We start from the raw sequence: 14,416 nt of genomic DNA, 5'->3' as shown, positions 1-14,416 counted from the left end.
GAAAGAAGCAGGCAGACATAAAATCAGGAAAATTTGTACCAAAGAATAAGCCCTCAGACATCCAACAGACATCCATAGTGGATGGTCCCATACCAGATTCAGATTGACTCAATGTGTTACAAACCTCCCTACCAGCTAGAAGACCTATGATACAGGTGAATGTAGGGGGGAGAGAGATTCCATTTTTGATAGATACAGGTGCAACTTCCTCAATTTTGAATCAAGATTTTCTTCCGAATCCGGAAGATATTTCACAACAAACAACTTTTGCTGAGGGTTATGATGGGGTAATTCGAACACTGCCATATACTGTGCCCCTAGAGGTCTCATTAGGACCTAAATGTTTTGCATCCAGATTTTTGTATGCCAGAGGTGCCCCAACATGTTTGTTAGGAACTGATGTCCTAAAGAAATTAGAAGCTAATATCAATTTTAGGGAAGATGGCACAGTTATGCTGACTATCCCTGATGATGCAGAAACATTAGAACAATATGTCAGAATTCAGGCTTTTGAGGATCATACTGAAGAAAAAGAGTACACCACAGATCTAGACCTCTCAATGGTCCCAGAAACACTGTGGGCACAGGGAGATACTGATGTAGGACTATTGCATATAGCTCCTGTAAAACTATCTGTGCAACCAGGAACTGTTCTCCCACAGCTCAGACAATACCCTGTGAGTGCCCAGCAGGAACTAGCGATCACAAAACAGATAGAGGAATATAGAGAGAAAGGAGTTTTGGTAGAGATACAATCACCTGCTAACACTCCTCTGTATCCAGTCAAGAAGAGAACTCTTGATAAGAGTTCTATGCCCAAATATCGTATGGTACATGATCTAAGAGAAATAAACAAAGTTCTAGATCCAATGACCCCAGTTGTACCCAATCCTCATACGTTACTATCACAGATACCAGCCAGTTCTCAAGTGTTTACTGTAATAGATCTTTCAAATGCATTTTTCTCGGTTCCTTTACACCAAGACAGTTGGCATTTGTTTGCATTTACATTTAAGGGCAAACAGTTGGCGTGGACACGCCTTCCACAGGGAATGATACACTCCCCTACTCTTTATTCAAATGCCCTACAAACAGTCCTTCAGAGGTTTGAACCCGAACCACAGGTAGTAATTTTGCAGTATGTGGACGACATACTACTTTGCTGCCCAGACCTAGAAACTGCAGAAAGGTCCACTGTGAGTTTACTATGTTTTCTAGAAAAAGAAGGGTGTAAAGTGAATAGACAAAAGTTACAAGTTTGTCAGACCAAAGTGGTCTTTCTAGGTCATTGCATTTCTCAAGGTAAAAAGCATCTTACACCTCAAAGAACTGAAGCAATAAGACAGATGAATGAGCCTAGAAATCATAAACAGCTACGAGCATTTTTAGGAATAGTGTCTCATTGTAGACAATGGATTATACATGCCAGTCAACTAATGCAACCACTGTATGACTGTGTAAAAAGTGAACCTTACTTGTTGACAAAAGAAGGTCAGATTTCGTTCCAACAATTAAAAGATGCCCTTGTTTCAGCTCCAGCGTTAGGGCTACCAGACTACACTAAACCATTTCAGCTTATGGCTGCAGAAGTTGATTTCCATGCTACAGGAGTTCTTACCCAGAAGCATGCAGGGAAACAAAGACCAATTGCATATCTTTCAGCAAGGTTAGATCCCGTAGCTAGAGCAGCGCCAACCTGTGTACGTGTAGTTGTTGCTGTCTCACTATTGTTGGACAAAGCATCAGAAATTGTCCTAGAGCATCCACTCACAGTTCAAACTACACATGATGTTTATGGGATATTAAACCAGGTCCAACCAAAACACATTTCCATGGCCAGACATTTGCGGCTGCAGTGTTCTTTGCTGCTCCCCTCTACTATCACATTTACAAGGCTTCAGACTCTCAATTTAGCTACACTGCTACCTCTCGAGTCTGAAGGGGGGAATAAGGACACTGATCCACACGCAAATTTTTTCCCTACAGACACACATGATTGTACAGAGCTCATTTTACAAGAAACGGTAGGCTTACCCAATGTATCCGAAACACCACTTCAAAATCCAGATTTAGAGCTGTTTATAGATGGTAGTAGGTTTGCAGATGACACAGGTAACTTCCATACAGGGTATGCAGTTGTGTCAGAATCTGAAACTCTCAAAGCAGAACCACTTCCACCGAAACAGTCTGCACAAGAAGCAGAACTAACAGCATTGATTGAAGCGCTAAAAATAGCTGAGAATCAGACAGTTAATATATACACTGATTCTAGGTATGCACATGGTATTGTGTTTGATTTTGGAGTAATCTGGAGAGCTAGAGGTTACATGACAGCATCAGGACAACCTGTAAAACATGCTTCTCTGATCAAACAGATTTTAGAGGCTGTACAAGAAACAAAAGAAGTAGCAGTAATCAAGGTAGCTGCACATGTGAGACTCGACACTAGGGAATCTAGGGGAAATGATAGGGCTGATAAAGCAGCCAAAGCAGCAGCAGTCAAACCCTTACAACAGGTTCATACTGTAAACCCCACAGAAAATACTGAAGATAGACTGAGACAAGCACAGGAAGATGCAGGAGAAGAGGAGAGGGACAGGTGGAAAAAGGAAGGGGCAGAAGAACAAGCAGGAATTTGGAAGAAAGATGGACTAATATGTCTACCTAGAGCCTGGTACCCAATTGTAGTTGGTGGATTGCACCACCCTACTCATGTGTCTGCAAATGCAATGACACTACTGGCAAAGCAAGTCTGGTTGGCTCCAGGTTTTGGCAACTATGCAAGAGACTATTGTGCTGCATGCGTTATATGCCTGGCACATAATCCCGGACAGACAACAAAGACCCCTATGAAGCACCACGTCCGACCTCTCTACCCGTTTCAGCGATTACAGATAGACTTTATCCAGCTGCCAAAAAGTAATGGGTATGAGTATGTGTTGGTGTGTGTGGACATGTTCTCGGGGTGGCCAGAGGCCTATCCAGTTCGGAAGGCTTCAGCTAAAAACACTGCTGTAAAGCTAGTTGCCGAACTGGTGCCCCGTTATGGTCTCCCTGAAGTGATCGAGTCAGATAGGGGTACTCATTTCACTGGAGAAATATTTCAAAATGTACTGAAAATGTTGGGTGTTGAAAGTCAGTTACACACTCCGTATCATCCACAAAGTTCTGGTAAGGTGGAACGCATGAATGGAACTTTAAAATTAAAAATACAGAAAGCCATGGCTGAAACAGGAAAGCCTTGGACAGAATGCCTTCCACTGGCCCTTTACTCAATACGCAATACCCCAAGGGGTAAGACTAAACTGTCTCCATATGAAATTTTGTTTGGCAGGACTGCCAATTTAGGATGTTATTTTCCACAACAACTTGTGTTAAATGTAGAATCATTGACTTCTTATGTGCAAAATCTTCAGAAACAATTAACTAAGGTGCATGCACAAGTTTTTGCTTCCCTTCCAGATCCTGACAACACTGTAGGAAGTCACAAGTTGGAACCAGGTGATCAAGTCTATGTAAAAAGACACACCAGAAAGGCTCTTGAACCAAGATTTGACGGACCCTTCCAAGTCCTGTTGACAACACCTACATCAGTCAAGCTTGAAGGAAAGGCATCATGGATACATGCAAGCCATTGCAAAAAAGCAGTACAAAACTCATGATATTGATGTTAATAATGTTAATCTCAACGGAGGCATGGGATAGACTGAATTCTCTAGCCCCTTTGAACAATAGATTTGTACAACATCATAGAAAATTAGTACATGACTTGTTAAATAATACGCAACCCCTGGCAGATTGTTGGATCTGTACCCATTCACCAGTATCAGCCACAAGTATACCTTTTCTAGCAGTTCCCGTGTCAGTTGAAGAAATATTCGCTTGGCCTAATTGTTCAGACAACCTGGCCAACAACCAAACTGGTAATACTAGGCTGTGGAATACTACAATCGCCATACCAATTGTGGGATGGGTAGAATTTCCTTGGTGGCAGGGTAATCTCTCAGGGACTGGTACACATCTACAATATTTGGCCTATAAGGGTGGGGCCTGGGTACCTAGGAATAAGACTGGATTAACTAATTTAGGACAGATCCCCACAGAAAATCTACAGCTCAGTTTCAGTACAACCGCCGATCCCTCTGATGCTTTCAAACCTGTAGTATTGGAAAGATACATACATAATAGAAAATGGGAACATTCTGAGTTGTTCCCCCAAGGTGATGCAAACAGTTGTACAAGTAAGCCAGGGAACCTGGTTTGTAATGAATCCGATGAGTATGTCAACGGAATGCCTGTATGTGGGAATCCCGCAGCCGGGTACTGTAGCCCCTTGGGACAAAAACCCTCTTGGTGTATGCTTCAGAATGTATCTAGTTTTGTGGATTTGGCTCACAGATTGGTATTGCAGCACTCAGCTCTATGGGATCTGCCTGAGGGTACATTTTGGATATGCGGAGAAGGAGCATATAAATGGCTTCCCGTAGGTATAAAGGGTACTTGTACATTAGGACGCCTAACCCCGGCTACTTTCATAATTTCAAATAAACAAGTGAATATGCAAGCCGTGCCCAAGCACACACTATATAAAAGAGCTGCAGATAACTCACCACGCCCCTCGGGGAGGCCACATATAGTACAAATGGGAATTCCCAACAAAATTATTAGTACCATTTTTATTTATCCTATGTTAACACAAATGTGGGATAAATTAGTTAGAGCCACAGATTATCTAGATGATCAGATCTGGGATATATTGGATATACTAAACACTAGTATAGCTGTACAGAATCAGCTTATAATAGTCGTCAACCAACATACCCTGGTATTGGATTACCTAACTGCCTCACAAGGGGGTATGTGTCAAATCATTGGACCCACCTGCTGTCATTATATAGACCCGAATAGTACTATGAGTATGACATTTAAATTAAAGGACGTACAACGACTCAGAGATCAGTATGACAAAGACAATGACCAGAATAAGGATAGCTGGTGGTCAGATACCTTTTCTTTTCTCAACCCAGCCAACTGGTTCAGAGGGATTGGTGGGTGGGTTGCTGGGATTATGCAGAGCATTATACATATAGTTATGATTATTGTAATCATATATGTATTATTCAAGATTGTGCTCAAGGGTATCTCAGTATGCACCGATAAATTTTGTGTAATAGATGCAAGAGTATAAAGTTTTTATGTTATCTTTTAGTGATTCTAATTATTATTGCCGAACTAATTTTTGTTTTTTTATATTTTAGTATACTGCTGTATAAAGAAGAAAATGCATAGACTTTATGCAAGAATTTGTGATAGATTATAAAAGAATATGTCAAAGGGGGGAATTGTGGAGATCAGACTGAACCAAAGAATCCATCTTGTCTTCCTCCTGAGAAATCTGGTTTACAACAGGAAAATTGAGCAAACTTGACATTTTCTTTTATGGAAAGTAATCACGCGCGCATTTCTCCTTGAAATTGTAGCCTTTCATCCACATACCAGATATTGTAACTTTTCACTAGAATAGATTTGCTTTGTAAGTGATTGTGAAATATGAGCGCTTGTGCGCATGTCTGTAAAATGTCTAACTTTTTACTATATAAAGAAGGGGCAGCGCCCAGTGAGGCAGGCGTGCTCCAGGGCTAACCCTGTTTATGACCACACAACCTTTGTGCTGCGTGTCATTTACTTGGATCCCTACATCCAGGAAGCCAGGGACGGAAGAGGACTCAACATTTCTAAGAATATGTCAAAGGGGGGAATTGTGGAGATCAGACTGAACCAAAGAATCCATCTTGTCTTCCTCCTGAGAAATCTGGTTTACAACAGGAAAATTGAGCAAACTTGACATTTTCTTTTATGGAAAGTAATCACGCGCGCATTTCTCCTTGAAATTGTAGCCTTTCATCCACATACCAGATATTGTAACTTTTCACTAGAATAGATTTGCTTTGTAAGTGATTGTGAAATATGAGCGCTTGTGCGCATGTCTGTAAAATGTCTAACTTTTTACTATATAAAGAAGGGGCAGCGCCCAGTGAGGCAGGCGTGCTCCAGGGCTAACCCTGTTTATGACCACACAACCTTTGTGCTGCGTGTCATTTACTTGGATCCCTACATCTAGGAAGCCAGGGACGGAAGAGGACTCAACACTATGTATTTGACTAATCATTAGATGCGGTTTTACCGCATCTAATGATAGTCTATGATAAATTTACGGTGCGGCGATGGAGCGTCACCGCATTGTAAACAGACATGGGAAGCCTTTTGGATATTCAGTTTGGGAACTAGGTTTCCTGAAGACTTGAACTTGTGCCTAGATATTATGTGCCACTATTAAGTTTTCCATTTCTTCATTCTCATTATGTTTATTGTATCTTACATGTCTTTATATATTTCTTTATTATGTGCTTTTAAGTTCTTGTTTTGTATTGATTTTAAACATCACGTGATTTTTACTCTATTGGAGTTGCTCAGACCTGTTTATAGGATCCATGGGAAATTTTTCCCATCAGGCTTTGAGGAAGAATTCCGTTTTTCGTTTCGAAACGCGTTCGAAAAGCGTCGCCATGTGCTCTCCTGCTCCCCACTTTATCCGTATGGGTTTGTAATATTTTGAATAAAAGAGGATTTTATATTATTCATCCAGAAGCTGGACTCCCTACCTTTGTTCTATTACGTCTTTGCTAGTCAGAACATCGTCCCCTTTATGATGGACTACATGACACGTTGAGCTGGCCTTTTTCCTATTGTCTCTTCAGTAACAGTAGCATAACAAACGTCGAGTATATTGATGAATGTGTCAGGAGGGCGTAGCTATGCTTCGTCAGACCCAGTTGTCCCCAGCCCATTTTGGTGGAACTGCGTGAAAACACCAATAGTAGCAAGATTTTGCACATCTTTGTGTTTTTCAAACTTTGATGAATCAACCCCATAGTCTTTCATTTGAGCCAACCAATTGACCGCCGCTGCTCTTTTCCTTTCTTCTGTAGTTCTGCTTTTTTAGAATGTCTGCTGTGTATAGATACAAGTCCATTGTAAAGCTAGCCAATGTCAGGGTATGGAGAGCTGATTTTTATTATGCAAATGTAAGGTGCCTGAGTGACGTAATCGTGAGCGAGCTGCTGCTTCTGCGTTCTGGTACCCTACAGGAAAATTGTGTGTTGGTCCCGGTTTGCTGCTGTGTGTGGTGTGCATCACTCTTACTTATGACCAACAGGCCTCCACTGGCTCCAGGCTTTCATCTTCCAGAACCTTCGCAGCAAACAAGCCAGGGGACACTGAATTCATTGAAAAGTCAAACCTTTACTTGGCAGCTTATGGTTGTTACAAAGAAAAATATAGGATAGGGCCCAACAGGTTATAGACTTTCTCACAGGAACCGGACATAGCTTCAGCCCTAATTCTCGGTATGGGTAGAGCATCCCTCTTGCTAACTCCTCTAGCACCAGGAATTCTTCTCCACCACAAGCAGTGTACCTGGATTCCACCACCTCCTGTCTCTGAGAGTTTGAGTCCATCTCTCCCTGCAGCTCCGTATGCTTAGTGCTCCCAAGGGCCCTAACTTCCATTTCAAGGTTCCCTGGCCATCAGACAGATTCACACGAAAGGGTTTTATGGCAATCCACTACCCCGAGTAACAGGCTTACGTTGTCTCTAGCAGCCTATTGCCTATGACCATTGCTGTCACTTCTCCACACTTTCTCTAACTGCCCTTGATATTTCCTGAATTTGGTACTAAGGCCGGGATCACACACAGCGAGATACGGCCGAGTCTCGCAGGTTAAAACTAAGCTCCAGAGCGGCACTAGCACTCCAGAGCGGAGTGTGTGGCCGCATAGCAATACATGGAGCCGCATGCTCCGCTCCGGAGTGTCGGTGCCAGAGCTTGTTTTTAACCTGCAAGACTCGCCGTATCTCGCTGTAGTGTGACTCCAGCCTTACTCTCAGTTTCAACTCCCTAATCTGGGCCATTACAGTTAACCCTGTCCAGGCTAACCTGCAGCCCCGGAGGATTTCACTTCCAGATGACATACATTAATTAATATAAAATACATTTAACCACTTGGAGTGTCAGAGAGTAGAACATCATCTCCACCACGCCTACACAAGGGACAGAATATTTATAAAGGATGAGCTACTAACTTGGCTTGGTGGTTTGAAAATTTGCTTGATTTCGACTAATAGGGAAGGAACATTGATATCAACCTCTACCACACCCTGGCATGTTGTTTCAATATTGGACCTTAATAATAATAATTTTATTTCTATAGCGCCAACATATTCCACAGCACTTTACAATTAATTGGGGACATGTACAGACAAAATCAATTCAAAGTAACACATAGTTAAACAGTTACAGGAGGAGTGACGGTCATGCTCACAAGCGTACAGGCTATAAGACTTTAATTATAGTTGAAATTATCCCCTGCTATGTAATATTGTTTTAATTTTTTTCTTTTTTTCCGCAGACTTAGATTAAGCTTTTTTTAAGTTATCAGACACTGTCCAAACATCCTCCACATCATCTTCATGTCACATTGTGGTCACTGCAAAAAGTGTGTTTTGCGCTCTCTGCTCTGATCACTTTATAATCTTTCCATGCAGAACATGTTTCAGTACATCCATTTTTAGTTTTGTCATGAAGATGAGGCTAGCATAATCCTTACATACGGTAACTATTTTATTGGGTAGTGTTTTCATTAATAAAAATAGTGCACTTTGAAGCATAAATCAAGCCCCCCCATCCAATATCAAATATCAAAATGGGCACCACTCTCTGTTTGCTTAAAAAATAACCATCTTTTAACTTATTATATAAATTTGCATTACAAATGAAAATAAGTAATGCCATATCAGAGAAATCTGCTTTTTTCTCCTCCTGAAATCATCTTTAATTTTTAATGAATGGAATCTGTATTCAATGGAGACAGATTGTTACATTACTGAGATAGGAGATGACAGTTGGTGCTTATAAGATTCTATGTAGGAAAGAGTGGAGAAGATAGAAGCAGAGCTCCTCCCTTTGTCATCCCCAACCCTCTCGACATAGCGTCTAACCATAGATTAAATATTTATTAATATTACACAACAATTTACAATAAGATCTCTCAACAGGAAAAAAAATGTGGGAGCCGGGAGGTAACAATATTATGCAGGAAATTCTTAAGCAATAAGCAGCATGATGGAAAGAAATATGTAAAATTGCCCAGTATAAATATAGAGGAATACTGATTCGGTACATAATAAATTATGAAAAATTAATAGTAGAATATATATCCATATTGGAAGAAATATGAATCATTTCTGACATCAAATCCTGAAAAAAATATTTTGCAAGCAAACACTTCAAGGAGTTATCCCACAAAAGTGAAGGACCAAACATGACTTCCTCCATATCAATGCAAAATGCACCATTCTCCAGTGTAATCTTCACCAGTTTCAGACTCTTCACTCAGAAGTTTTGGTCTCTGCCAGTCCAGTCGGGTGGGTAGGGGAAGCGAGCACCATGTCACCTAGGAGTAAAAGAATTCCCTAAGTTTGCATTGAAGTCAGCTACTGCCACCTGCATCAGACCTGCTGTTTAACCACTTAAATGCCACTCCCAATCTAACAAGTGGGGTGACCGCATAAAATGACTATTTCAGCACCATTCGCCTACCAGTCGCGAGGCATTCTGGAGGCATCATAGAAGATAATTATTTCTTCTATTTACTGCAATACTGTAAAATTGCAGGATATAGAATAAGAGATCAAAATTAACTAGGAGGACATCGAAATTCACTAGGAGGACTACAAAAATAAAGTGAAATGAAGAAAAATTGTTTAAAAAAAAAATAAAAAAAATAAAAGTTTGAATCAGCCTCTTTTCTCTGTACAAAAATAAAGAGATAAAACAAACATATTTTGTCTTACCACGTACGTGAAAGTCTAATCTAAAAAATAAAATAAATAAATTAACCCTTGTGGTAAATTCTGTAAGGAGAAAAAAAAATCAACTATCTCCCCCCAAAATATTCAACAAACAGCAATCAAAACATCATATGTGCCCCAAAATGGTACTAACAGTAAGTAAGTTACGTCAGCTTGCCACACAAAATTTTTTTTCTAATTTTTCAACACATTGTATGGTAAAGTTACTGCCGTTATTCAATACTATAACTCATCTCGCAAACAACAAGCCCTATAGGGCCATGTCAATGGGAAATTCAAAATGTTATGGCTCTTGGAAGAAGAGTAGGGAATAAAGAAAATAGAAAAAAAAATTTCAGTCATGAATAGATTAGTGTCACATATATAAAATGTAGTACGAAATTGACATGAATATTTCACATGTTAATAAAGTAACAATTGGATTAATTACCTGTACTTCTTAAGTTAGCCAGAGGGAGGCAACAGTGAGCAGATGGAATCTAACTATGAGGAGTCTAATAAGAATGAGTAAAGGAGAAGCTGGGTGTGAACAAGGGACTAGGGAGGAGTTGTGATGACTATAGTTGGTACACTCAGGCGCCCAGCTGATTGTCAGCATAGAAGCTGTAGGGGGCTCTAGGCAAGTATACAGAGCTGTACCCCCAAATTTGGAGAACAATGATATCTCTTATATACAGATGTCTGGTCCTCATGTTATGCATTGCTTCTACTAACTGTGGTAAGTGGACAGAGTTTTATTAGATGTATTAATGCCCATAGAAATGTATGTACATCCATATAGGGGTTAATGCACAGACTGTAAGCTCTTAGGGGCAGGGGATAGGTGGGGTTATTGCTTCCTCTGCTCCAGAAAAGCTGCACAATACAGATAGAAGATAACGTCTCAAAGAAGTAACCCGCATCCTGTAGTTCCCCAGACTTTTGGAAACTATAGGTCTTAGCATCTCGGGATATTCTGGGAGTTGTAGTTGGAAAGCGAATGAAAGTTGTCAGGAAATGCTGGGAGTTGTAGCTCATCAGCAGCTGGAGGTATGATAGTATACTGGGAGTTGTAGTTCCCTATGTAATAGCAGTGTCGGGTATGCTGGGAGTTGTTGATCTTCCACAGCTGTAGCGGTCATGGTATGCTGGAAGTTGTAGTTCCACATGTAATAGCGGAGTCAGGTATGCTGGAAGTTGAAGTTCTACAGATAATAAAAATGTTGGAGAATGTTGGGAGTTGTAGATCAACAGCAGCTAAAAAGCTTCGGAACAATGGCAGTTGTTGTTTCAGAAAAATGTAAGAGTATGCTGAGTTGTAGTTCCACAGTTAAAAAAAGTATCAAGGCATGCTGGGAGTTGTAGATTGTCATCAGTTGGAGATGCAAAATAATGATGTCAGGGTATTCCTATCAGAATGTCATAGAATGATGGGAGTTGTAGTTTCTCAGGGTATAAAAGGTGTAAGGGCAAGCTAGGAGTTGTAGACATAAAATACCTCAGTATGTCATAGAATGATGGGAGTTGTAGACATAGAATACCTCAGTATGTCATAGAATGATGGGAGTTGTAGACATAGAATACCCCGGGATGTCATAAGGAAAGTTGTAGTTCCACATGGTATAGCGGTACCAGGGTATACTGGGAGTAGTAGGTCTATGATACCTCAGTATGGCATAGAATGATGGGAGTTGTAGATCTACAATAGCCTGGGATGTTATAAGGGAAGTTGTAGTGTCACATGGTATAGTGGTATCGAGGTATGCTGGGAGTAGTAGATCTATGATACCTCAGTATGTCATAGAATGATGGGAGTTGTAGTTCCACAGGGTCTAGTGGTATCAGGGTATGCTGGGAGTAGTAGGTCTATGATACCTCAGCATGGCATAGAAGGAAGGGAGTTGTAGTTCCACAAGATATAGCGGTATCAGGGTATCCTGGGAGTAGTAGATCTATGATACCTCAGCATGGCATAGAATGATGGGAGTTGTAAATCTACAATAGCCTGGGATGTTATAAGGGAAGTTGTAGTGTCACATGGTATAGTGGTATCGAGGTATGCTGGGAGTAGTAGATCTATGATACCTCAGCATAACATAGAAGGAAGGGAGTTGTAGTTCCACAGGGTCTATTGGTATCAGGGTATGCTGGGAGTAGTAGGTCTATGATACCTCAGCATGGCATAGAAGGAAGGGAGTTGTAGTTCCACAGGGTCTAGTGGTATCAGGGTATGCTGGGAGTAGTAGGTCTATGATACCTCAGCATGGCATAGAAGGAAGGGAGTTGTAGTTCCACAAGATATAGCGGTATCAGGGTATCCTGGGAGTAGTAGATCTATGATACCTCAGCATGGCATAGAAGGAAGGGAATTGTAGTTCCACAGTGTATAGAGGTTTTAGGGTATGCTGGGAGTAGTAGCTCTCCAATTGCTTGAGATGTCATAGAATGATGGGAGTTGTAGTTCCACAGTGTATAGAGTTGTCAGGGCATGCTGGGAGTAGTAGATGTACAGTCCTAGTATTTGTCCGCTGCTAAACATATATGTAGATGTATAGAGTGTGGCACATAGGCCCAGACACTTCTTCCCCTGTCCTGTACATATGTTTCTATACTGTATATGTCATTGTTTGGCGGGGCGCCTTGTCTACATGGGAATTTACTTTAATTCCGCTCATATGCAGTGATGTCAGGGCTAAAGAACACATTCGCCCGCGCCTGCGATATATTCCCTGTGGTTTGCCTTAAATGGGCAGTGACATTTCTGGGCTGAACTAGAAAACTGCCAAGTATTGTGACCAGATGAAGGGTATTATAACAGTACATAAAAGTCACTACCATGTACCCAGCGTCAGCCCTGCCAAATGGGTCAAAGATGGTAGTAAAAGACCTTCTATTATACATGTACTACACACACTTTACAATTCTTGCCTATTTCCTTCAGCAGCGATGAAACCTGACTGTCTGGATGCCAGACTATGCTCACACTTTTTACCGAAGGATGGGATCTGCTTCAAATTGGAACACTCTTCCAAAATCCTTTAGAATCCCTTTTGGAAAAGACAAACTCCTCCAAAAACTCCTGGGAGCGTAAATGAGCGTCTTTTGAAGCAGTTTCCGCTTGAAAATCATTAACGTATTGTAAATTAAAATGCCCAGACTGTACGCAGCACAATATGGCATAATTCCCTATGACCCTGGACATCCACACCTACTGATATAACCCATTGTATAATGTCTGAAGGCTTAAAATTGCTAACTTCTGTCAGGGAGATTTCCCACATGTATAATGGCGCTAAGCTCACCATATGTGACCTCATTGTGACACTATAATGAATGATGGGGAATCTGAGGAAAAAAATGCAGTTTTTCTCTGGTACCCAGGGCCGGTATTAGACAAAGTGGGGCCCTGGGCAAAACTTTAAAGTGGGACCCCAAATGCTCATATATTGCACCATCACACAGAAACATTTCAGCTGTATTTACATGTGCTGAGTTCAGGCCTCTAAATGAGTGTGATCGAAAATAATGAAGTCGGTCGACGCTTATTTCCTGGCCTCTTTACAGCGGCTGAGGAACAATGAGGGGCACAGAACAATGCCTAGTAGATCAATCTTTTAACATACAGTATCATGTTATCAGCAGCATGTCTGCAGTATTCACCAGGTGATGTGCTGCGGAGAACAATTATTTTTCTTCCGGTATAAACAATCCAATCACTCAATAAATAGGCAGCATTTTGCTCGTTTAGTATAATACACCCCACGGTCCTCCACATTGTATAATACACCCCATAGTCATCAACGTAGTATAATGCACACCCCATAGTCCACCATATACTTTAATACAATCCACATAGTCCTCCATATAGTATAATACACTCCCCATAGTCCAATACGCTCCCCATAGTCTTCTATATAGTATAATACACTTCTCATATCCTCCCTATAGTATAATGCACTCCCCATAGTTCTCTATATAGTATAATGCACTCCCTATTATCTTCCATATAGTACAATGCTGTCCTCATAGTATAATGCACCCAATAGTCCTCAATAGAGTATAATGCAGCTACCCCATAGAGCATAATGCAGCCCCCCTCAGAGCATAATGAAGCCCCCTTCATAGAGTATAATGCCGCCCCCCATAGAGTATAATGTAGCCCCATCATAGAGTATAATGCAGCCCCCCAAGAATATAATGCAGCCCCCTCATAGAGTATAATGCAACCCCAACACATACAGTATAATACAGCCCCCCACACACACATGCAGCTCCACAGTCCAGCTGTATTATAAAAAAATAAATACAATACTGACCTCTTCCTGTTCCCCCGCAGCTCTGGCTTCTGCAGCACATCTCATCAGCTCCACTGCTAGCACAGCGTGGAGCACGATGAAGTGACATCATCACATGCCCACTGCGTCAGAGACAAAGGGGGAGTGGTGGGAAAGGGGACGTCATGTGACGTGCTCTCCTCCATCATTGGTTTAAACTGTATTGGTATCAT

At 41.2% G+C, this 14,416-nt stretch overlaps 1 protein-coding gene across 1 annotated transcript in view; it reads left to right on the top strand.

Annotated features, from left to right (window-relative positions):
* The first annotated feature begins 10,479 nt into the window (after positions 1–10,479).
* Positions 10,480–14,416, top strand: part of ITGB3 (integrin subunit beta 3) — a 100,233-nt gene continuing 96,296 nt past the window's right edge. Inside the window, exon 1 of the mRNA XM_077252694.1 lies at positions 10,480–10,648. Coding sequence (XP_077108809.1) covers positions 10,588–10,648 — 61 coding nt within the window. The 5' untranslated portion in view covers positions 10,480–10,587. The remainder of the gene's footprint in view (positions 10,649–14,416) is intronic.

Source organism: Ranitomeya variabilis, chromosome 4 (genome assembly GCF_051348905.1).
Source record: "Ranitomeya variabilis isolate aRanVar5 chromosome 4, aRanVar5.hap1, whole genome shotgun sequence".
Classification (NCBI taxonomy): Eukaryota; Metazoa; Chordata; class Amphibia; order Anura; family Dendrobatidae; genus Ranitomeya; species Ranitomeya variabilis.
Note: the sequence above shows the minus strand (reverse complement) of the source record. Positions and strands in the feature narration are given on the sequence as shown.